Raw genomic sequence first — 23,547 nt, forward strand, 5'->3', positions numbered from 1 at the left:
CTCAGGAGAAGTCTGTAAAAATCACTCCTGATTCTCTCCTGACACAAATATAAGCCACAAGCAACGGAAAGGTAGTCAGTGATGTTAGCAGGGAAGAATAGAAAGCTGTCCCTGAGTGTCTCCTCCACCCCATGCTGTAAAGCAGATATGAATGTTTTCCTTAAATCTCAAGGCATTAACACTGCTTCACAGCTATTCTGCCAATTTCATTAATTGCACTTCTATTCCAATCATTTCATAAGCAGACTGTACTTATAATCTGGCTATTTATCCTAATGTTTGATGTTTCTGACTCATATAAATACATTACGTTTGAATGCAGAAAAGTACTTTGCATGACAAATTTGAGATTTCTGCCGGAAACATTTGACTGAAATTTATTTTTGCTATCCATAGGGAATAAGCCTCAACATTATTTGATTGTTATTCACATTTTGGTAATCGCATTATGAACCTCTACTAAGAAATGAAATGGCAACGTGCCTTTTTTCCTCTAAAAGCAAACGTCTTCCTCCCAAAAGCACAGACCTTGAAAAAGCATTATAAAATTAAAAAGCCAACAAAAATAAAATGATGGATCTGTGCTTGAATATTCATTAAAACATGACATTGCTTAGTCACTGCTCGCCATTTAGGTGATATATTGTGCTTAGGCAAGCTTAATGCAACAAGGGGAATTCAGTCTTGTTTTTATGGGATGGGGGTAGATTTTAATGGACAGATTCCTAACAGTGCTCAGCCATCCTAATTGCATTTATATTGCTAGGCCATAAACCACTTTGCATCAGTTGACAATCTGACTTTATGTGGTAAGTAAGATCACAGAGAAATAGCAACTGATTTCATTTCTGGGCTTTATTCAGATCTATCTTGATAGTCTTCATTCTGTCCAGCAGCTGCTCTACCTACAATCCTTTATACTAAACAGCACATGCCCGAGTTGTCTACTGGAGTTATTTGCCCTTGGCATTGCTTGCCCTTTGTTTAAATGTTGTTATACTCATCTCTCCCAGAGACTTCCTCTAGCATTTCCCATCTTGGCAGAAAATTTACCACAGTTTATCTCTTCTTGTAGAGCTATCATCAAACACCACAAGCACAAGAGAAGATGACATAAAAATAAGTTTGGGCTACTAAAACCCAAGGGTTAAGTTCAACTCTTGTTTTGCCTCACAGATCTAGGGATCTTTTAATTGTGTCCCTCTCTGCCTTTAGACTTTATGAGCACCACATCACAGCAGGTTTCTCTCCAGAATTTGCTGAAAAAAACACAAAACTAAAACTAAACAAAGAATGCCGCCTCTACTCTTACCCTTCTTAACGTCAGATTTTTTAATCCAAACACCTGATCTATTTCCTACCCTCTGACCATTTGGCAGTAGCTGAGTATCTCCTTTGCTTTGTTACACTGGCCCCAAACTCCCATTGACTGCGTTTCCACCAAATAACTAGAAGGACACCTTCCTTTTTTGTACTTGGGAAAGATATGAACGCAGAGCCATGGTCAAAATGGACACCCATAGGAACAGACAGACTCGTGCACCAAGCACAGCAGCTCCACTGAACCAGGTGTGTCTCCATTCAGAGTGTGGGGAGGAGAGGTTGTTGAACCTCACAACACTATGGGCACCTTCCCCAGCTCTGGTCCAAGACCTCAGGCTCAGCCCCATCATAAGAAAGCAGGACAGAGGCTTCTCCCTAGCTCTTTCCAATTGCAACTCAAGGAGCCAGCCATGTACTCTTCTCACAACCCTTTATGCTATATGTTCACTTACAGCATGGCTTGAAATCTTTTGTGTTGGAGCACGAAGCAATCACAAATAATTAGGAGACCTGTCAAAACCAAGACTTTGAAAAATCATGTTAGATTTTAGCTTGTTTTAGTGTAAAAATATTATGTGCAGTTCGCAACTGTTTTATCTATATATATAAAAATTTTACTTTATAAAATGTCTGTATGTGCTGAAAAAGTCATGGTTTGCTCTAGAAAATTCATAAAGTTGGGTCAAATCCTGCTGAACTTAACAAAGATACTTGCCCTAGTCACAGCAAAGCCAGTTCAGCCTTTTGCATGATCACTGTATGATGGATGCACAGAGCGATGTAGTTTGCTTAGCTGATGCTTCTTGAAAGGGGTAAAAATTCCTTCTAGATTTGTTATCACTGTAATGTCCACTAGTCAAGTAGTGTGCGTTAGTGCTGAAGATAGATAAGTGGCTTAATAATTTAATAAGTGTGATTAATAGAAACACGCCACCCCATTTAACTGGATAATAATTATCTTTGCATTACGTTTCTCACAATTAAACTAGCACAATCCAAACATCCACATGAATTACACACATCAAGAAAAAGATATTCTGGAGTTTGAACTTCATTTGTTTTCCTTAATAATTGGATGTACCCAGCAGTCTGACTGCCCAGATCAACAGTGCATATTGGCTAGCTCAAGGCCCCCTCATTGATCCTTCGCATGCATGGCAAATTAGCCAGTAGGATAGCAGCTTGCAGCCCCTTAATCCTTTTAATGGTTTTGTTCTTATTGAATCAAGTGGCATAGGAACAATTGGATTGTCCTCACAGTTTCTTTTCCTATTTTTTTCTCCCTCCTTTTCTTGAACACTGCTTTAATTCCCCTTCCTTGTGGTGACTTGCTTCTAAGAATAGCAATGGCCTGGTGGAACAGCAGGAAGAGGAAGCACCACGGGAACACTTTATACACAGCAAACACTGCAAAAAGAAACATGGGAAAACACACATTTTGTGTTGTTTTGCCAAACACGGTTCTAAATGGATGCAAGCATCCATTGATCTTTATTTATTTATTTATTTATTTTTGGATAAGCAAAGACACGTCCCTAAAGTATGCAATCCATTTTCAGTCTCTGTTCCTGTAAGCACTCTTTTGTTCCTCTGAACACTCATTCTGCCCATCTCTGAGCACCCTCCAAATCTGTGGACTTACTTGTGCGATGAGGTGATCAGGAATGAATTTCAGATTATAAGAAACAACTGGTTCATACGGTGGCACTTGAGTATTTTCCACGTTATTCTCCAAGCCAATGCAGCTTCTATTCTCTACCTGTATCATTTTAATGTAAAATTATGAAAGATTTTATGTCTCAAATACCTTTGGGCCTGACTGATGTTTTTTTAAATGATATTGATATTCAAACCTCTCTAGCAGCTTCTGTCAGGCTGTGCAGCGCACTGGCACAAGAGGCTATAATCCAGAGGTTTCAAACTCTTTCACTGTCACCCATAACCCTAGTAAGGACTGGAATCGGAACATTCAGCCAAAGCATTTTGTGATTTTTATTTATGGAGGCAGAGGTAAGTGTAACTTAGGTTAGTAAGCTGGGCTGCCAACTCTCAGAGCACAGAAGTAGGTACACTTACTACTCAGCCTCTAGGCATCAACTCTGGCCAAGATTTGGAGTGGATGTCTGGAAACAGAAATCACTTAATCACTTAATCAGCCAAGATGAATTAGCAGATCTCGTGAACCACAGCTTAAGTAAACTCCAGCCAGTTTTCATGTCTCTTTCAAAGACCATCTTATTTATCTCAAAATAAAAAAATAAGAAAGCCTCAAACCAAATCAATAAAAATGGCAGAGAACAAAGAAATTACAACAACAAAAAATCTAATGATACTTTTCCTAAAAGAAATCAGGTGCCTGGAACCATTCTGAAAAGGCAGAGGTCTGTTGCTTTTGGTTGCCATTTGCCAGTTACATGGAGAAAGTATTTCAGAGAGATTGCATCATGATGGTGAATAGAATGGCAACCCTCCCACATTTACTCACACAATACTTTTGTTATTCTTTAAGAACACAACTTATTCACGCTTGGGCCCAGACTCTCTGCTAGTTGGGAGCTGGGTTTTATTGTTTAACGCCTAGTCACAAGAAGGAAAATAAACTATTGTTGTGATTATGGGATCTATATTGAAAAAAGAAACCGTTCAAAACAAACATCCTCCTCTGTCCCAAAACATGCTTAAACATAACCTATCCTGTTGTCTATTCACTCTTCTAGATCAGTTTGCTCCAATTCATCTTTACATAGTATAGAAAGAAAATCATACCACTCTATAGGGTTGCCAAAATTTATGAAAATGTGTTTATATAAAGAGTAAGTCCAATAATTCTGACCCTAAGCCTTGCCCTTTAATTTCTGTAATCAAGTTATTTTATGGTATGAACTTCTAGCAATGTCCAAGGAGTGAAACTAGCTAGATTGTTTTAGGTCATTATTTTGAAGGCACATCTAAAACCCACCAATAAATGGCAGCTTTGCAAACAGCATCCACAAGATCTTGGCCAAATGTTTAGGGGGCAGATGGTGTCAACTACCATACCTCTACTATTCATAGAATCACAGAACATCCTGAGTTGGAAGGGACCCACAAGGATCATTGAGTCCAACTCCTGGGTCTGCACAGGACCACCCAAAAATCAGACCATATGCCTGAGAACACTGTCCAAACACTTCTTGAACTCCGATAGCTTGGTGCTGTGACCACTGCCCTGGGGAGCCTGTCCCAGTGCCTGACCACCCTCTCAGAAAGGAACATCAACACACACTGACAGTTTATACCAGGTAAAGACTCCCCATAGGATCGTGAACATTTGCTGCTTTGTGCAGTGCAATCATTACTTAGGTCGTTAGAAAAGGGGTGCAGAATGATGCCATACGAGAAATGTGGCATTTTCCCTGACTTGGAGTACCATGCCTTAAACATGGAACTGCGGCGGTAGACTCTCAGAAGCCTAGCTTTTTATTCCTTAAGGGTTTTTCCAGTGTGGTTATGCCATCAAAATCTTTCTAGTATCAAGAGGTTTAAACCAGCTCTTTTGACTATAGCTCCGTCTAGTTTGCTTAGTGAAATAGCTACATATAACTGAACAGACTTCATGCCAACGTCACTCTGTTGTATAAAACGACTGGCCTCTGACTGACATACATAGTTAAGCTGAGAAAATGTCTTGGATATCTTATCCCCTAAATCCTTGTGATTTTTGTGATTAATGGTAAAATTAATTGAAAATAAAAATCTGCTGATTCAGTCCATATTTTTCAAGAGACTACTGAATTTGTCTCATGGACTTGATAATCCAAGTTTTTATTTTATCTATGCACCCTCAGTTTATAAAACTTAATGTAGCTTTTATTCAAATACTATCTTAGAGCAGTATTCTCCCTGCTCAGCACCATGTTGTTTTTTTTGTTGATACTTGTCAGAATATCATTGACATTAACGTAATACTTACAAAATACTGATTTTTATAGCTGCCTTAAAATCTTATGAAGCATTCAGTAGGAAGGTAGCCAAAGTTCACGCTGATTTGAAAGTTTGTTTTAAAGGAGAAACTAGGATAAAATTTTAGTGTCCTGGAGTTTCAATTAATAATACGAATAGAATATCAGAAGTAGCATTTCTTCATCAAAACAATAATAAATCTGAAATATTAGCATAAACCTGAGACAACACAGTCAAGCTAAAAGATCATAAGCAACAAGCAAGATTAACCAACCCATGTCAAAGCTTTGTATTACATTAGTATAGTAGAGCACAATTTGTAAGATGCTTTAACAAAATACTTGCAAGCTCTTTAAAGTAAAAAAGTAACAAGAAAAAAGAAAAGAGAATAGAGAGGAGGAGAGGGGGGGAAAGTTATAAAAAATATTCTTCCCACTGTCATAGAAATGCAACATTTGAGATTAAAGAAATATACAAGTGGAGATCCTTTGCCCAGTGAAGTCTTCTTTTCATGGAAATAACGATGTGAATAACAGTGGGTGAGTAGGGGATGTGATATTGGTAAACAGATGTGTGGGTCTTAATTTTACAGTTTGGCTGAGTTGTACACATAGACCTGAAAGTGTAACAGACCTGAAATGACCATTACAAATGCATGTAAACTTAGAGTAAAATAAAATGAATACGTTTAGGGAGAGAGCACACAAACTGAGCAAGAATATGTTCAGTGAACGTTTACTTCAGAGAACAGTGACATTTTACTTGAATAAAGCTGGTCTGAAAAATTTCACTGCTGTAGCAGGCCTGCTTATAAGAAAGATTCATCTCTTTTAAAACAATTCAACTGTTGCCTGAAAAACAATCATTAGAAGACAGGTACTTTAAAAATATATTTCACTGGTAGAAACTGTGAGAAAATATGCCCACTTCAAACAGATGGATGAGCTGCCAAGATGAGTCTTGAATCCATAGGTGACCCAAGCCTGCAACAATTTATTTTTAAAATATTGTATGCCCTTTGGTTGGGGAGGGTGTAATCATCTGTGATGTTTTAGTGTTATTTCCCACCTCCACAAGCTCCCACGGCACAAGGAGGGATGTCTCCTGGGAGGGTGCCGAGGTTTAGGAAGAGGCTGGGACATTTGGCCTACACCTGGGGGTCCTGCAGGTGTTGGAGCCCAAGGCAGGCTTGGTGGCTTCCCCAGCACGAGGCATTTGCTCTTTCCACCACCTCTAAGTGTTTAAACCTCAACTAGCAGGTAACTGTTTAACCCGGATCCACAACAGCTCCACTGAGAGCCATTAAAAACTCAAAAGTGACAGCTGAGGCAGATGTTTGTCAAAAAAATAAACTGCAAGCATGGAGCAAGCATCAGGCATGAAACCAGCCACTGTAGGCTGTATAGCTCCTCTGATTATATCCCACAATTTATTTCTTTTCACTCTATATTGATTGAATCAAAAATCAGTGGAGACTAGCTAGGGTTTTTATGTAATTTGCAATTAGTCCTGTTTGTCTATAATGGATCATACATTCCTTTATTCTCTTCTTCTCTGTTATACACAACTGCCCTAAAAGTAGTGGAGTAGTACTATATGAAGTAACCTTAGTGAGGCAATAGGAAGAAATTTGCCTTATTGATTTTGTATCATACTAGTTAATGCTTCTTCTCAAATAACAGATTTAATGTCTAAAAGTTGCAAAGTACTCATTTGAATATCAGAACATCTCCCTTAAGAGGTTTAAGAAATTGCCTCATAGGACATGAAGAAGAGAATGCTAGTTAAAATTTTGCCAGTAGATGTCTCTGCTAAACTCACTGAAGGGAACACACTAAAATTATAAACTAAGCTACAACAAAATGCAAGTGGCAGTTTGTGCCTTTAAACTGAAGAGTAGGGGTAAGAGCAACTAGGTCACTAGCAATTCTGAAGACTATTCTGTCATAGTCACAATAAAAGTGGGTTTTACTCAAAACTCAGTGACACCCAAGTTAATTAAATATTAATTTTGTCTTCTGTTATTATCTCACTGACTAAGAAGAATTCATGAAAGGCTAAACTTATGTATTAATATTCTTGACAGAAGTTAAGAATGTAGAGTCTTGAGGGGAAAATATTTTTATCATTTAAATTCCAGCTTTTGCGAAAACTAATAGTCCATTTTTCCTTCCAGCAGAGAATTTACTTAATGTTTTCTCTCAAAGAAAAAAATTGGTATATGGGAGAATAAATTTTAGTTTTAGGCTGAAATAGAGCAGTACATGGTAGAATAATTATGCCCCTGATGGATAACATTCAGAGATTCTTACATTTTCTTTACATCTATATGTTGTTTGGCAATGGTCTTATTTGGAAAAGCACAGCTTCTAAGCAAAGAAACTAATATTAGTTTCTCATAATTGGCACTTGTCGTTAACATACAGCATGATTTTCTGATTAATAATGAAGAAAAGATCTCAAAAGGCACAGATCAGCTGGAAAAGCATCTGCTTAAAATACACACACGTAATTAGGAGAGGACGTCAAACAGACTTGATTACATATTTCATGGGTATATGTCAAAGAGTGTAAAGCAGTTGACTTAACCCCAGGGTGACTTCAAGAGGATTTTCTCTATCTAGTGTTTGTGATTAGCACCACATAATCTGGATCTGCTGAACAAGTAGAGTTTTACACAATATGCAAATTTCCTTTCACTTTAATTTAGCCCCTTTGGATTTAGCATAAAATCTCTGTGTTGCATGATGGGCTGAAAAAGCTGGATCCAGTTAGCTAGGAAATTAGAAATGTAGTAAATGAAATAAAGTAATCCTTGCCACGGTAACCAACGTGCATTGGAATGGGACCCTGACATCTGCAGAGGGATGGCTGAAGTGCACGCCCCAGGACCAGACAGACCTTCTTGCGAATGCCAAAACATTGATCCCTTCTTCTGTCACACAGTGCTCTAGTACTTCATATAATTAAATTTATTTCACTGCCCTATCAAGATTCATTTTCTAGGTGTATATTGGTAAGAAATCTGTTCACGTATCTGTCAAGTAAATTAGTATCCACAAGGTAACATTTTATTTCCTTGTTAGCATATCAAGACATGGCGAAATTAATTAGCAATATATTATATTGTTTAAGATTTAATGGAATTAATTCAAGTCTAATTTTATTTTCCATTTCTGTTTCAGCTCTGGTTTTCAGCTAGTACTATAGAGGGTACTTGACTATTTCTTGTACAGGCTTAAGAATACAGCTGCAAAATTTTGTTTTTTTTTTTTTTTCCCCATTTAAAAATGGCATTCCAGGAATAACCAAGACCTTGACCCACCAATCAATTTAGGCAGCAAAAAATCTTTGGAAGTTCTACACCCAAGGCTAACTATAAAAACCCTCACCTCTGAAAAATGTGGTTCCACAGCCTTTATAGGTTCTCTATTTCTTAGCAATGATAATGGCAACTTTGTACTGAAACTGACAATTCCGTCATCTCCTAACTACATCTGACACAGAAAATGATCTTCTAGGGAGGAAGATATTAAAGACAGAAAGTGTTTTTCCAAGATTTCCTTTAGCAATGCATCGGCAGTGCTGGGTCAGTATATGAGCCAGCAGATCAGAGTTTCATTACTCTTGACTGCTGTTAATATTCCTACAACCTTTATTGAAGAGTAGGGTCTTATACCCATTCTCCCTTGATGTAGGCTACAATAATTTCTCCCACTTTGTTTATTGAAAGTGACAGATTTCACAACACTACCTCAGGCAGAACTTGGAATAGACTCTTTATCTACAGAAAGAAAAAAGAAGTCATCCATTATTTCAGACTTGCCTTCCAAATACATGATGTGTGCTTGGCGGTATTTTCAGATAGTTGCGCAAGACTATCTCACCTACTTGCTCATTTTGTAATACTGAGTCTGTAATTGTTTTAATTCTATCTACACCCATTAGCAAATATGTGCTCCGCTGAGCATGACTTTCCTAATAAATTAACAACAGTCCCAACAACAGCTTCTTTTGATGCAAAAGAACCAATTGAGCTTTCTTCCTAATCTGCTTTAACTAGTAAGTTGGAAATGAAAATGATAACAGACTTCTGAAGTCAGCTGTACATATTCTTTTTTCCAACCTGACTGATTCTATGATTTTTTTATTTTTTTTTTTTTTAAATAACAGGGACATTCTCTCCCTGGAGATAGATTTTTTTTTTTTTTTTGCCTTTGCAAAATAGTTTGTCTGCTGTCAGAATGTAAGCCTTTCCCTCTCAGAGAAAGCAATATCTACCTGAATAAGCTTGGATTTGAAGCATGAAATATATGTTGCAAATCAGAAATCACTTTGAGTAACAGACGGATGAGGGTTTCACAAATAAGAAAACTTATGTGAAGACTTCACGCTCCTCAGGATTTTTCCAACATATTCCCTGTTCTGCTTTATCAGTTTATTTCAGCCAATAGAAACGGAGAGTCTGTTATGCCGAACACTAACCACAAATCCTAAGGACAGGCTAAAAAAACCCAAAATACTCAGGAACACTACTTCCACCTCAATTAATCTGACAGTTCAGATTTCTAGTCCCACATGACCATTAAGCAGGAAGGTTCTTTAAAAGTCAAAAAATTTCTTATGCCATGCTAAGCTAATCATCTAAGCTCCCTTAATAGACAATGAGAAGAACTGGCATTGCTGGCTATAACTCACTTCATCCCAAATATTCAAAATACGTCAGAGAAATCAAGGTGGTGAAGTACTGTCTCTTTCCATGGATTGCAATGGAAATCTAGATAGTCAGATCAGACATTGCTTCTGAGAACAACGTAAGGTAAATCCCACACAGAGTCCAAATCCAGATCTAGAAACTCTTTCAGGAAGCAATTCTTCACCAAGTGGGTAAATGAGCGCTGACTGGCATATGTTGCCCATAGAGGCTAGGGAGTCTCCTGCTCGGACATGGTCCCAGGCAACCTGCTCTGGGTATCCCTGCTTGAGTAGAGCATTGGACAAGGTGGCCTCCAGAAGTCCCCTATCAACCTCAACCATTCTGTGAGTCTGTGAACACAGTTACCTAACTCACTGCTCCCCTGAATATTAGTATGTACGTGATTCAATAAAAGTCAAGTAAACTTTGTGAGTGAGAAAAGGAGCTCAAGCCTCAAAAGTCCTCATCCTCACCCTATCCATTGTAATTAGCCTTCTTTTCATGGCCCCATTGACTTCATAAGAGTGTACACACAAATGAGGTCTGTCTCACTTCTATGCTTGACAAGATCATGGAGCAGATCCTCCTGAAAACTATGCTAAGGCCTATGGAAAATAAGGAGGTGACTGATGACAGCCAACATGGCTTCACTATGGGTAGATCGTGCCTGAAAAATCTGGTGGCCTTCTACAATGGGGTTACAGCTTTGGTGGATGGGGAAGAGCAACTGACATCACCTACCTGGACTTGTGCAAAGCATTTGACACTGTCTTGCATGATATCCTTGACTCTAAATTGGGGAACGTGGATTTGATGGATGGACCAGCTGGTAGGTAAGGAACTGGCGGGATGGTCGCACTCAAGGAGTTGCAGTCAATGCCTCAGTGTCCAAGTGGAGATCAGCAATGACAGCTGTACCTCAGAGACTGGTATTGGGACTGGGGCTGTTAGAACGAGTCCAGAGGAGGGCCATGAGAATGATTAAGGGGATGGAGCACCTCTCCTAGGAAGGGAGGCTGAGGGAGTTGGGGTTGTTCAGCCTGGAGAAGAGAAGGCTCTGGGGAGACCTTATAGCAGCCTTCCAGTACTTAAAAGGGGCATACGAGAAAGTTTGAGAGGCACTCTTTATCTGAGAGTATAGTGATAGGACAAAGGGATTGAATGGTTTTAAACTAAAAGAGGGTTGATTTGGATTAACTATAAGAAGAAATTCTTCACTCAGAGGGTGGTGAGGCACTGGCACAGGTTGCCCAGAGAAGCTGTGGATGCCCCATCCCTGGAGGTGTTCAAGGACAGGCTGGATGGGGCTTTGGTCTAGTGGAAGTATCCCTACCCGCGGCAGGGGGATTGGAATTAGATGATCTTTAAGGTCCCTTCTAATCCAAACCATTCTGTGATTCTATGATTATACTGTAGAGGTTCTGATACATCAATAGGTCACAGAATCACAGAATCACAGAATCGTCTAGGTTGGAAGCGACCTCCACGATCACCTAGCCCAACCTCTGACCTAACACTAACAAGTCCTCCACTAGACCATATCACTAGGTTCAACATCTAAACGTCTCTTAAAGACCTCCAGGGATGGTGACTCAACCTCAACTCAGGTCAGGGCTTAGTTTCACAGAAGCCATCTGATGCAAAGCAGATAAGTCACCTCTCCTGTATTAACCCATGTACATACACTAAGGTACTCAGAACTGCAAGAACATCAGAATTCAGTTAGTGTCCACATTGGTAAAACCTTGTTCAAAAGATAATCTGAATAGGAATGAGGCTCCACAGTTTAAGTCAAGGATAAACAGCATTCACATACAATGTGATCAAAAAATATACTGATTGATTAGTAATTTGCTCTACTATGGTAAAATAAATAAATAAATAAAAAGTAACTTCTTTGATTAGAAACACAATGGTTTATTTTGAACTACATAAATAGAGTTGGTATAGAGATAGATTAATCACTACAATTTATTAAATGTCCTCCCATCTTGCTTTCCTGGTTGTTCACTACTATATACTTCTCTTGATTTCAGTGATAGGGAGAGAAGAGGCCTGGGATTTTATCATTCTTGTTAAATTACCAACCACTACCTTGAAGAAACTGAACTAGCACATGGAGAAACTTTACTTTTATCAGCTCATTAACAACTTTGATTTATAGCTACCGCAGCTCAAGGAAGGCCTCCAAATTCTTATGTTAACAATCAGGGCTGGAAAAAAAATGATTAGCAGAGAGAGAAAGCAGACAAGAATGCACAACTAATGACAACACTCCTGTCTTAAAGCCTGTATCTGGGAATGACAAGTGCAAGAGCGCACTTTATCACTCCTCAGGATTCAGAGCAACAGTTCTTCTAAATCACTGGTTCTTTGTAAGACAGTGGCATTTCTGCTGGTTTTAGTAAAGACAGCAACCCATAACACAGTATCACTGAGGATACTATAAGTTCAGCAGCTGCCATATTCCTCATGACAATGCTGTTCTTTCTATTTCTTCCCCATGTGTTTTTATTTTATTTTATTTTTAAACCAACTGTTAGATGAAGGTGTATAAATCATACCAAAAACCAAAGGGCATACTGCTATCTTACTTAAAGCAGTTTTACACCAGGGTGCTTCCAGTAACTACAAAAGTAAATCCTGATCTGCAGTATGGAAGTGCAACTAGTAGGACACCCAATACATGTATGTAATTTCTTGATCATCCAGGGATTAAACTATGCACGTAAAGATGGATGGAGGAGGGAAGGCAGACATGGGTCATACTAACTGGTATACACGAGACTCTCTGGTGTTAATAGTGTATGGTTAAACATTACTTGGTGAGAAAACTGAGATCAGTGAATCCAGCATCCTTTTATACGGTAACACATGAAGCTCCCTCAAAGCAAAAATGCCTCAAGTTTCTTACACTCATTAATATCTGGGGAGCTGCAATGCACATAGCCCTGCCAAAGGAGAAGTTCTCAGTAACTGCAGACTTCAAGAGCTCAGTTATCACTGCACGAGCGAAAAGCCCGTCAGCAATGCTTCCTGCCAGCACTGGCCTTGGCAAGCCAGTGCCACAGCACCTGCGCTGATCCCCCAGGTATTAGTTGCTTCGGCTTCCTCTTTCCAGATGTCTCCCAAGCACGAGAAGACTCTGCTACAAATCCCTCCCCTGCAATAATACTGCTTGCCACCAAATGCCTTCAACACAGAAGTCTTGCTAGCTGCTTTGTTTGAACATAGAACAATTACCTCTTGCCAAGTGTATATCTTCTGTCAGCTGTGCAGCACTTTTTCTTCATCAGCTCAGCTTATAACAAAGACATTTTTCTTCTTATTTTAGTTCCTAAGAAGTGTATTTTTCTCTTCAGCTGTATTATGCAAAAACACCCAAGACATTTCTGTACTGTACTACCTCTCCCTGTGTTATCTCTACAAGTCTGAGGAAAGACTGACATTTTTAGTCCTTGCCTAGCCCTCTTCACAGATTAGGCAGCTTGCAAATACAATCCACATCAATATTAGTAAATGTGCATTAGAACAAAACCAAAAACATAAAAGCAGTTTTCATTTCTAGAAATAAACCTTATATACAGATTAAACCCTCCAAAAGCAGCCTTGGCAGGATTTTTTCCTGCTAACTCACTTTTTCATAGCTTCTGAAATCAAGCCCTAGCTGTTCTGCTCTGCTTTCAAGGGTATAAATTATGTGTAGTTTGCATTAGTCAAGTCACAAAAGAAAACTAAGAAACCTAGACTGACATAACATGCTAGCAGCAAGAGCTGGTAGCAGTTCATAAATAACTTTCTTTCTAGTTTGTTCTCTAAACCAAGTTCATGCAGGGATAGAAAATAGAAAACAGAAACAGTCACCTCACTAACCATGAAAGGAAAGGAGAGATTTTTGTCTTTTGACGTACCTAGTAGTGTCATTATCTGGGAATCAGAATACCTATTGGCTTTAAGCATTTTTTTTTTTTTTTTTTACAATCCTTTCATATTTATAAGTCTTACTTTTCTTTCTGAAGCCAGATTTTAAAATGTCCTCTCTTTAGTGTACCCATATTTTCATATTTAGAGTGTGGATAGAACATCTTCTCCCCAGTGTCAACTTGTCGAACATTTTTTTTTCTCATGAAAAAAGACATCAACAAACCCTATTGATCTTCCAAGTGCAGTTACAGAAGGTGTTAATTGTGAGCAGTGAAGTGAGGAGACTTGTACAAATTGCTCAGGTTTCTTTTACATTACAGTTCATCTTGTGGCAAATGGTTGGCAGAGGGAAAGTAAAAATTTCCATCAGTGATTCATCCTCTCTCAAACCAAGGGGAGGGTTTCCTCAAAAGTGAAGAATTTTATATATTTTGGCCAAAATGGAGCATCCACTTCCAACATGCCTATCACATGCCAGAAGACATGTATTAATGCCATCTTTAATCTTAAAATAAAAGAAAAAAACCCAATCCATTAAAAATATGAATGAAAGCAGCACCAAGGATGAAAGCAGTAAAAAATCACAGGTATTACACCAACTGTCCAAGTGAAAAGCCAAGATGATGGCAGGAAGCAGTCACAAATCTCTACACAGAAGAAATTCCAGTGATCCTTGCCAATCTGATCAAGGAAAGAAAAATATTTTCTGACCCTGAACTGGATAATTTGTGAAACCATAAGTATTTAAACATGACACACATGAGAGTCTGTACAGTACCATCATCAGGAGGCTGTCCAATACCCCACCACTAGCTGCAACCAGTCCTTGATATATGAGACGATGGCAAAAACTAAAACATGGCAGAAAACAACTCAGAAGTCCCAACTTTCAAAGGCCAAGGTAAAAATAAAAATTAGCCTTACCATTTAGCATCCTGCACTGTATTTTTTTTTCAGCTGTTATGTGGTATAATTGACTCTACAAAAGCCAGCACAACCTTTACTTTCCAACAACCAATCAACAACCAAATGGCTTTAAAAAGGACTTTAAATTCATCATGCTTAGGAGACTTAGTCTGCATTTCACTATTCCTTCCAATACATATTACATTTTACTGTGAAAAGGATTAATGTTTCCTGACTGAATAGACATCATAATTAAAGTAGCACTTCCAAAATAATTGCCAATGATGTACATTAGCTTCATTTGTAAAACTGATAAATATTTACTAATAAGAGTGCATAGCAGCTAAGGTCAAGTTTAAAGATCCTAATATACAAGATGTCTGAAAATGCCTTAAATACTCGCACACATCATGATATAACTTTGGCATGAACTATGCCTTCTTGATAAATGGAAGTTGAGACAGGTCAAGGACTTAGTTGGGATGATATCAGACTTGGAAACAGACCTCTACTTATCTCAGCACAGCCTAATGATGAAACCTTCCATTAGTGATCTCCCTCTCTATCTTCAATAATTACACCGGTCAATCCAGCTACCTTACATCCCAAGAGAACTTCAGCAGTGCTTTCATTACACAGAAGAGAACGCTTAATAATAAAATCACTTTGTTTATCTTGCTTGTTTCTGCTCCACGCTATTTCCAACCCAGAATGAGAAGCACTTTTTGTAGTGGGTGAATGCAACCAGGAGCTACAAGAAAGCATCATTCAGAAGTGATTCCCATCTGACAGTGCATTTTGCCACTGGAAACTCTGACAGTTGAAGTGGAAGAAATATACATAAAGTGGATAAGAACAAATCTGCAATCCTGGATTGCAGAGCATTCCTACAGCATGTGATAGCTTTATTGCATACATGCAAACGCCAATAATCTATGTTCAAAAGGAACAGAGTTCCTTCAACAGAAATTAAGGAACCTGCAAAGCTTCAATACTCTCAATGATGTCCAGGAGGCACGGTGAGGGGAAAATGGCAATACCAAATCACTACATCCCTTGCTGCATTGGTTGTGCCAGGCACAGATATATTCAATGCCTACAGATACTGAAGAGCTAAACATTTGGAAAGGTAAACAAACCGTTCTGGACAGCACCTACCGCTTCGTAGGCTGTGGTTTGTGATGGAAAAATCCAAATGTGACCACAGCTGTACAACTTTGTCCTACCACCTTTTAAAGGTAGTTACTTGATTTCTCTTCTGTATGAACAAATTTTAATTAAAAAAAATACCACGTGGAAATGTATGTACACACACCCATAATCACTTACGTTTTAGTATGAAGGGAGACACTGAACATTCCTACTTATGTGGAGCAAGTTTTAATTCATCTGGGGTCACATATAATGGTATAGGACTAACCTGACTTTGGGAAAAATTCAGGGATCAACTGGTGTCTAAAATCCTTTGCAGAATTAAATTTCTTCTTTCACCATAGATTCCTGTAACTTTCACTGGTCTCTTATAGATGTTAAGAGGCAGTGCTGTCACTTCTGCTTTTCAGTGTGGCACTCCAGAGTTTGTCTAGAGACCACCAAAGTACCTAAGCTACACCAGTAGTGATGAAGTTTCTAAATCCAAAGATGTCACAAACATTGTTTATTTAGTTTCTCAATTTTCTCCTCAGAGTAGGTTTCTTCTCACTCAGTCCTTCAGCCTATATATATATATATATATATATATATCTATATCTAATCTCACCTCCCTTTGCCTTTCTTCTATTAAGCAGTGTGACAAGTTAATTTTTCCAAGGAAAATAGAAATATTCCTAGTTTTTATTTTTATTTTTATTTTAAATGAAAGGATTATTAGTCTGAAAACTTGTAACAACCTCTATGTTTTTGACCTAGCTATTTTTAGCTTTAAGAAACCTTGCTTTCTAGCAAAAACATAAGCTGTTGCAATAAGCAATATCAGGAAAAACAGAGGTTATTATACCTGTTAGAATACAATAATTAGAATATAGTAAGAAAAAAAAAACAAAAACCCAACACTAAAAAATCTCTGTGAAGCTAATTTAATATAGATGTTGTTATGCCTCAGAAAACTGAAATCATTGCTTTGGAAGACTTATGAAACTTTTTACCACATCCACAGAAATGTTCCAGCATCCAGAAGACAGCAGTCCATAGCTACTCTCAAAGTGACAGAGCACCATAAAAAGCTTTGTAATGATTTCATTCAGGCAGACTGCTAAAGAATATGGTGCTGATATAGTTGAGTGCATTTTTTATTAATGAACAAATACAACAGTTCACCTTGTTCCCTTCAGCATAGTATAAATGCATCTGCTTTGCTATTTGAACCAGTTAAACCTGGGTATTGATGAGTGTTGGAGCAAATAAAATTTTATATACTTCAGATACTGGAGACAGAAAGTTATTATTAAAGCCAGACTTAAAAAATATATATATCTTAAAACAAATAAACAAACAAAACCAAAACTCAATAAGCAATAAATGAATCAAGCTCAGAATTAAAGCCAACTGACTCACCCTCATAACATTTTTGTGGATAAACCCTTTGACAGACAGGTCTCCAAGTCACTTCAGCTACCCTAGATCTTCATCACTGCTATCCGTGAGAAGGCAAATTAAAAGCAATAGTAAAGACTGAAAGGTCTCAACAGACTCTGTTCTCGCATGTATTCTACCCTTTTATCAACTGCTTCACATTTTGTTCAGGGTCAAATATCCCCCTCTGCCTAGTACCAGGAGATTTTTTCAGTAGTTTAGCTGAAATGGGTACCAAGAGAAGGCTGAGATGGACGAGGAATGCAATGGAAGAGATACTCCCATTACATCAGGCATGCCAGGCGATGCTCCTACACATTAAACCAAAGCAGTTAGCCCCCTTTACAAAAGAATGTGTTTGCTTAAGATTGTACATTCTTCTGAACCATTTTGTAGTGCAAGAAGGTATGTATAGTAAAGGCTTATTTTGGATCCCTGGTTTCCATGCAGAGCCCCATAAAGCAAACCATCCTTTTTTGTTGGGGCTCAGTCAGACTCCCATTAAAGTCAATGAAAACTCTTCTATTGACTTCCACATGAGCAAGTATATACGAGAATATCCTTCACAAAAATCTCTGTGAGGAAGAAGAAACCAGAAACCTTCAGATAACTCCTGACAAGAAACCTCCACAGACACAAGTAGAAATTATGCAAGCCTGAAAAGCTCGTGGTCAGTGTCTCTCTCAACTCAGATCATGATGCACTTTATGCCTTAATATAGGAAATTGAAGGGTGCACTGGAGAAGGGAGGTCCAGAAATTTCACATTAACTGTGCATGCACCTGACTATGAGACATATTCCAGGAGCATATTTTGTTAACTTTGCGCACACCACATGTGGAAGCACGCCACAGTGCCAGGCTCCTGCACAGCCAGTGCTGCATGCTTCCCTGGCTAGGTGCAATCTCCTGCACCTTTCAGGAGAATCACTGACCTACAGCAGCAATCACAGACAGGCTGTGTGTTTGGGGTGCAGAGCCAGACAAGCAGAAGGGTATCCTGGAGTCAACACGGCACGATGAGTGTCACCCCTCACATACAGCATCTGGTTTGAAGACTATGATCCAGCTCAAAGTTGTATCTGGGACTGCAGTGTTAGCTCCCTGGCAAGGACTTCAAAGATACTCAAACAGGGGGAGCTCAGGAAAGAGTTTCAAAGTCAAAAGGCTCCCTAGCAAGCCAGCAAGCCTGCTCTTCCCTTTCCTTGGGAAGATAAAGTCATGGCAGTAAATGTACCATGGAAATGATGGTTACCAGGGAAATCCACTGCAAAGGGACCTTTGCCAGGTTTACGCTGGCTTCCCAAACTTAGTATGACTGGGGAACGTCAATTCCATAAACCACAGGATAGACGAAAATGGCAGGATATGAGCTTGTTTAGAAATCTCAAGTGTAGTTATACATAGCCACAGGCTCTGATTGTTCAGGGCCAAGTCCAGCCAAATTCTGAATATACCCAAGGATGGAGATTTGGCAGACTTCTCTGGGCACTTGTTCCAGTGTTTGACTACCCTCATCCTGAAAAAGAATACTTCTTTATATCCAGTCAGAACTTCCCCTGCAGCAAGCTGTGACTTGTCTCTTTGCCTTTCACCTTGCACCTCAGGGAACAGGAACTGTACTACAATTTCACAGCCATGTGCTTCTCTGAGGGAGAAACCGGAGAATTTCATTAAGATTTACAGTGGTAAGTTATCTCATATCAAAAACAGAATGAGGAAAAAAAAAACAACAACAAACACATAATGCTGCTTTCCACTACAGTGTTTCAAAGTACAGACATAAATTAACTGCTGTGAGAAATCATAGTTTGGAAATTTTGCTGCATGAAGATAACTACCCGCACAGTGGAACTGGATTTCCTATCTAACAAAAAAGCTTTTGGCTGCACTTTAAACTCTCTTTCTTGGTTTCTCTCTAAATCTGTATTACCAAATAGCTTTTCTGCACCAGGTCAAGTTGCCTGGTCCTCATGCACAGCAGGAACTCTTACTGCTTCAAGTATGAATAGGATGTAGCTCAGCTACTTTCTACTATTATTTTCCTATTGCACCTTTCTGAGTGTGAGGCAGACTAGAAGTGCTTGATGTACTCAAGCCTTACATGTGTGTTAGGTTAAAACAGGCTGGATACTTCATTTTTTCCAAAGGAGGTTGGAATAATATGATGTGTAAGGCCTTAATAAAGCAGATACCCTGAAGAATCTGTTCTTCACATTGATGAATATGGTCTGTAAATACAGAAAGGAAAACTAAGCTACAGCCATAGGAAATATGACCAGATTTGTGCCCCAAGTATAAATCTAGAACTTCAGTCTTCATTATTAAAGTCATGTTAACTGACCTGTGAGTTTTTCCAGAACATCAAATCCATGTTTCAGAGCAATGATATCAAGAAAAGAGACTGTGCCGTCTTCAAACCTGAAAAATGGAACAAAGCAGCACAGTAAACAAATCATGCAGCTTCGGTACAGACTTTAAATCTATTTTGAGAGGCACTATTTTATGTCCATAGAATCTAACGTGCAGACTATGAGCTCTTCCCTTCGTGATTCCTCTTCCAGTCTTGTAATGTTCTGTGAAGTCAAATATATTCTTTAAAGCTAGAGGTTCATATGAGCAATTGCTTGTACACAAAAGTTATTTTTTCCCCTTTTGGGCTACTTATGGATTTTGGATTTTTGGTGTAACGGGTAACAGTTGTGTCTTGTGCCCTAATCACAGAATCATCTAGGTTGGGAGACCTCCAAGATCATCGAGTCCAACCTCTGACCTAACACTAGCAAGTCCTCCACTAAACCATATCACCAAGCTCTACATCTAAACGTCTCTTAAAGACCTCCAGGGATGGTGACTCAACCACTTCCCTGGACAGCCCATTTCTAATAACCCTTTTGGAAAAGAAGTTTTTCCTAATATCCAACCTAAACCTCCCCTGGCGCAACTTTAGCCCATTCCCCACCCCCTACCCCCTCCCAAAAAAAGAAGCACTCACACAACCCCTGAGAATCGGCAAGAGCTGTTTATTGCCAGGACATCTTGCAGGCAAGCCTGCGAGATGTCTGTGGTGTTTGGTGGCTCCACGCTAATGCTTGCGATGGAGCCTGAGCAACGAGTAGGGGGCTCGCTGGGCGCTCCTGCGATGCTGTTGGTGCTCTCGGATGGCAGAGCACAAAGACATGCCACGGTAGTCCCAGGTCTTTTCTGGCCGAGGTGGATCCACTTCCATCTGTTCTTCCACATCTGGTGGATCCAGCTCCATGGGCTCCACGGTGTTGGGCAGAAGGCTAAGCCAGTCCTTGCCCAGGACTGCCCACACGGGATGCCTTCCGTTTGGAACGTTCTCAGGCCAGGGTGCCGAACCAGGGGGCCATCCAGTTCCGTGCCTAGGTCCCATGGCACCGTCAGCTTGATTTTTAGGCATGGGTCCAATTCTGCCATCTGGTTTACGGTCATGGCTGGGTCCCACACTGTGTCCCGGACTATGGGCACGCCTCTGCTCCCTGTGGCTGCCTGCCTGATGTTCCTGCCTTCGCCCCACATCACCGTTGCTCCTATGGCAAGGCCCAGGCCCCCTGTCGCTGGGTGTTTCATGGGCTGGCCTGTTCCCCGTGTCGTTGCTGTGCCAATGATACCGCCTATATCTGTCTGTGGGCTGGGCACCAGAGGTCCCTTGGGCACTGGTGTCTCTTGTGCCGCCGGCGCCATCCCTCCGCCCATGACACCTCTCCTTCTGCTCAGGTGCACTCCTTCTTGGTGCTTCACCAGACTGCATCGCAGTCCTTGCACACCAAGGAGGCCTGCCGCTCGCCTTGCTCTTCTAGTCTCCTTCCTGCCGCACAAGCTGGCAGTCAGAGGGCCTAGATGCTCAGCGAATGGTGGGCCAGCTGCAGGGGGCCTGTTTTATAGGGCCCGAGTCAGCGGTGGCCACTGTGACCTCAGCAAGCCTCTGTAACGGAGCGGCCCACACGTGCCCAAAGGCGGCTGTGTTGGGAGCGGCCTGGAAGATGCCTTCACGTGGACAAGGAGGAGGGTTGGGGGGGCTGAGGGCCCCTTTTCTGGGGCTGGCTCCCCCAAGGCCATTTGGCTTGCCAGAGAGAAAGGCTGCCCCTTGGCCACAGGGACTGCCCTGTATCTCCCATCCTGTGCCCTGGGTTTATTTTTAACACTGTTTTTTAAAGTAATTTCATTCTATTCTTTACGGAAAAAAACAGAAGCAAAGTGCATCTTCAGCCCTAATTTCCATGTGTGCTTTGTGCTCTGAGTGAAAAATTTCTTTGTCACGTCACATCTAATCTAAATCTCCCCTCCATTTGTTCAAAGCCATTATTCCTGGTTCCATGGCTACACTCCCTGGTAGAGTCCCTCTCCAGCTTTCTTCTAGGCTACTTTTATGGGTAAGGCTAGGTGGCAAAAATGAAGGACCTAGCAAATTGCAGCCTTATTTGTCATAAGGTCTTCAGTTATCTCCTTCCAATGTCAGAAGTTGTCAGGAATAGGCGAGGAAACATGTGGAGACTTTGTGTTTGCTCCACTTCAAGTGATTACATCTAGTACAGTTAAGTTAGAAGGCAAGAAGAGACCTTCTTTCCTGGAGCAAAGAGGATGATCACTAATAAATCTCCCTCCAAACTCTCCTACTGGAAATTAAAAATAACTGACCTATAACAAGAGTGTTACAGAAGGATAGGGAAAAATGTGCATCCACTACCAACAGGGTAAACACCAAATGGAGACAAAAATGCTGGATTTGATGAACAACTGCAGCCATTCCCACAGATCAGGGAAGATACAGCTTTGAGATGGGGATGTATTCAAGAATTAGCGCCCAAGAGAATTTCAAGGGGGCAGAAGGGAAGGGACATTATATTAGGCATTAAAGTATATTTTCTTTAGACTCTGTATATGTATTTTTTAGACTCCACGTGCACCACAGTCCACAAGCAATTTTAAGAAGCGACCATTCATCTTGCTTTACAACAAAGTCAAAACTATACAGAATTAACTACTGCGTAAGGCTGAAACAGATCACAGTTGGTCTCTAAGAAGTAGGTAGCTACCTCCAATGCTTTAACGTCTAATGCTGGAAATTAACCCACCAGCAACAACCCCAAATCTCATGGTTCAAGTTTAAAATTAGACTCTGACCATGAGGATGAGACATTTCCAGGGATTTGGTGTTCCTTGAACCTGCCTTAGAAGGGGCTGATGATGTCCACATTGAAAAATTTCTGGACAATGTGGAGCACAACAGAGGCATTCTTGGGCAAAAACGTTTAACATGCACGCATAGTATACAAGAAAAATAGGGTATTTTTTTCTAGATGTATTTTTTTTCTTAATGCATGTAGAAAGCTTTTGGTGCTGTAATTAAACATTTATTGTAAAAAGACTCAAGGGTTAGAAATATCTGACTACAAATACTTTTTAAAAATAAAATAGATCTCAACAGAATAGCGTAATAGCTCTCACTTCTACAGTGATTTTTCTTACTCATCTTCTATTTCATTTGTCTATAGTTATTGACTAATTGAAACAACACAAGTTACGCTGACAGGAGAGTCAGCTGAAGAACATATAACGCTCCCAAAAATAGTTGGTAAAGTTCCATATAAGTGTAATGCATGAGTATTGTATAGGTCAGGTTGGTGGTTGGACTCACTGATCTTGAAGGTCTTTTCCAACCTAAATCATTCTGTGATTCTATATAGTAATATGTTTAGTTGTGACTAAATTCAGATAGAAGCACTAAATAATTACAAGTAAAATTATAAGAGAGAAGTGGTGGACTGCTATAGGGAAGAATAGTCCAAAAGAGATCATTCATGTGCACATATTCCAACACAACATAGGTCAAAGAATCCTTAAGAATTTTTGAATCTTGTCTAGTAATAATTTATAGCAAAGTCTTTTGCTCCTGAACCTCAGGAGCAATTGTTTTCAGTGATGAAATTTAAAATGGCCAGTTGCCATTTCAAGGAGATCTAACACCAGGAGCACTTTCATATTATGTGAAATGGCAACACAGATCTGTGGATCAGTGTCTGAGGGAAGCAGTATTTCCACAAATACAGAAAAAATGGTGGGAGGAGGAGGGAGAAGAGAGAAGGCAGCGGCTATCAACAGTTTTGAAACTGAATGGGGAAAAATGCTAAAAATTTGCATAGGCTGCAGGAAATGTCACAG

General features: G+C 39.8%; 1 protein-coding gene across 9 annotated transcripts in view; it reads right to left on the bottom strand.

Moving 5' to 3' along the window:
- Positions 1-23,547, bottom strand: part of MOCOS (molybdenum cofactor sulfurase) — an 884,654-nt gene that overhangs the window by 81,961 nt on the left and 779,146 nt on the right. For all 9 annotated transcript variants that reach the window (XR_013947686.1, XM_080583044.1, XM_080583048.1 and 6 more), the window contains one exon: positions 19,706-19,782. Coding sequence is in view for 8 of the 9 variants with exons in the window: in XM_080583044.1 (XP_080439170.1) it covers positions 19,706-19,782 (77 nt within the window). In the remaining variant the exon portion in view is untranslated. The remainder of the gene's footprint in view (positions 1-19,705; positions 19,783-23,547) is intronic.

The sequence above is a fragment of the Anser brachyrhynchus genome (assembly GCF_964034855.1).
Source record: "Anser brachyrhynchus genome assembly, chromosome: 2".
Classification (NCBI taxonomy): Eukaryota; Metazoa; Chordata; class Aves; order Anseriformes; family Anatidae; genus Anser; species Anser brachyrhynchus.